At 56.3% G+C, this 2,349-nt stretch overlaps 1 protein-coding gene across 1 annotated transcript in view; it reads left to right on the forward strand.

Moving 5' to 3' along the window:
* TREML4 (triggering receptor expressed on myeloid cells-like 4) overlaps positions 1-1,707 on the forward strand; it is a 21,532-nt gene extending 19,825 nt beyond the window's left edge. Inside the window, 2 exon segments of the mRNA XM_012640805.1 lie at positions 1,108-1,236; positions 1,668-1,707. Of these exon segments, the coding sequence (XP_012496259.1) occupies positions 1,108-1,204 (97 nt within the window). The 3' untranslated portion in view covers positions 1,205-1,236; positions 1,668-1,707.
* Positions 1,708-2,349: the final 642 nt, after the last annotated feature.

Genomic DNA, 2,349 nt, shown 5'->3' on the forward strand with positions numbered 1-2,349 from the left:
TTAAAAAATAAAAGTATTCAATTAAATAGAAAAAAATACTGCAGATGTACCCGTGCGACCTAGGGGTGAGGAAGGACTTCTTATACAACACTTATAAGCACAAATCATGAGGAAAGAATCAATCTGACTACAGTGAGACTGAGGAATTCTATTCAGTGGAGAACACAGTGGGAAAAGTTGTCACGCAGATGACAGACTGGGGAAAAATTAGTTGAAAATGTCTAAAACCGGCAAGGCAATACTATGTATACTAGCAGCTAGTGCTAATGAACAAGAAAAAGACGAGAATCCCAGTGGAAAATGGACACAGCACACGAAAGGCAGTTTTTGGAAGAGGAAATCTAGAAGGCCTACGCGTGACCTCCACGCGGGTGAATATTAGAGGAAGTGGCAATTTAAACAACCATGAGATGCCACTGCACACCTTTTCAGCCAGCGAAGCGAGGGCCCTGTTACGTGCTCTGCGTCGCGAGGGCTGTGGCACACAGGGACCCTGAGCTGAGCGCTCAGGCATTCCTCCCTCCCTGATGGCCCCACGGACATGCAGGAGGAGCCTCCTAGGACTCAGACCCGAGAGCATCTTCAGGATCAGCCAAGATATTGCGGCTGAGCGAGTGAGGCCCAGAAATGGCACAGGACCAGAGCAGCCTCCAGGAGCAAGACAGAGCAGAGACCCAGGCCTCCGGGCTGTGTGCGGGCCCGTCCCTGGCCTGCCTAGCTCTGGTTCCAGGGATTTCCCTCTCCCAGCAACTCTGCCTGTCCCTTCTGGCCTCAGGAGCCTCCTGCTTCTGGGCCAGTCTGAGGGCCTGCCCTTCCTGACCCGGTCGGGAGAGTTCCTGCTCCCCTGCCTCCATCCCTCCCATCCCTCCAACTCTGTGTCCTCGCTCTTCCCCTGGCCAGCCTTGGCTTCCATCCGAGCCTCCTGGGTTCCCTACCACCAGGTCTCCTCTCAGGCTCAGAGACCTGTGTGGGCCCTGTCCCCTCCTCTGTGTCATAGTTCAGGGTGGGTCCTTACACGAAAACTCTGGCCACAGGGGCCTGAGAGACAACACAGGAGCAGGCAACATCCCAGCTAAGGTCCATCCCCCTTTCTCCTTCCTCCTGCAGAAAATCGAATGCCCCCCTCTGCCTTGGCTCTGCTGCCCCCGGACTCCTGGTCTCTGTGCTGTGTGGACTCCTCGTGGCCAAGCGGCTGGTGCTGTGAGTCCTGTCTGTGCTCCTGAGCTGCAGGCGCCGGTGAGTGGGGCCCGGATTAGGCCTGGGGGGCGATGGAGCTGGGCCAGCCTCTGTCCCAGAAAAGATGTCCAGGAAGGAGGAGCCAGAGAGCACAGAGGGGGGTAACATTATAACTGAGTCTAATTCAAATATGTGTTATTTTCACAACTCTGCCTCCCCTAGAAAAAGACGTTAGAGAAAGGCAGAGGCTTTCCTGGAGGCACCAATGCCAGGCTCTGCCTCCGTCTGTGTCCTGAGAGGGAGAAGGGCAGGAGGAGTTAGCTGAGAGCACCTGGGCAGAAGGTTTCAGGGACAGGAGCAGGGCTGGAGCAGGTGACAGTGGGAAGGCAGGCAGGGAGGACCAGGTAACAGGGACAGGGTAGGACAAACGGGCAGGGAAGAGGGTCAGGATTCACTTCCATTTATGAATGCCCTCCTCATCCCCTCCTCAGGGTCATAGGATACCATGGGGACACCCTGAGGAGGCTTCTGATTCTGCCAGTGCAGCCCCAGGACCCTTGGGGGCGTTTAGCCGCACCTGTGGATCCAGGACGAATCTCCGTCCTCCTCCCGGTGCCCAGCTGCTGGGAGCTGCCCTTACCATGGAGCCCACAGCCCCGTGAGGAAAGGCCAGCGCTCAAGCCTGTGGGAGACCACTCCCCGTCCCCAAACTTCCCTGTTGCGACCCCTCATCTGGGCACAAAACCTTCTTGCCTCCACTTCCGCTGCCCTGACCATCCCCGTCCCAGTGCCCCCACAAGCAGCCCACCCTCAGAGGTTCATTTGCATCCGGTCAATGCCCTACACAGGCTCTATCCCACATGTCCCCGAGTTCTCTGTAGGACCAGCTAGGTCCCTCAGCCCCGCCTCCGCTGGGCCACACCAGGGGCCTCACCTCTCCCTGGTTCTTGCCCCTGCCCTGCCCAGAGTCCTGTGTGTTTCCTCCTGGGCCTAAATTCAAGCCTCTGAACTGAAACGTGTCAGGGGCCACTGAGCAAGATGACAGAGGCATCTCCTCGCCTTCCTCCCCTCCCATCCCAGATATCCTAATGAGTTAAAAATGATTCAAAAATAAATGATAAAATTGAATCTGAGACAGGCTCTTGTTGGCACACCTGCAGATGTCTTAGAAGT

This window comes from Propithecus coquereli, unplaced genomic scaffold (genome assembly GCF_000956105.1).
Source record: "Propithecus coquereli isolate 6110/MARCELLA unplaced genomic scaffold, Pcoq_1.0 Scaffold158, whole genome shotgun sequence".
Classification (NCBI taxonomy): Eukaryota; Metazoa; Chordata; class Mammalia; order Primates; family Indriidae; genus Propithecus; species Propithecus coquereli.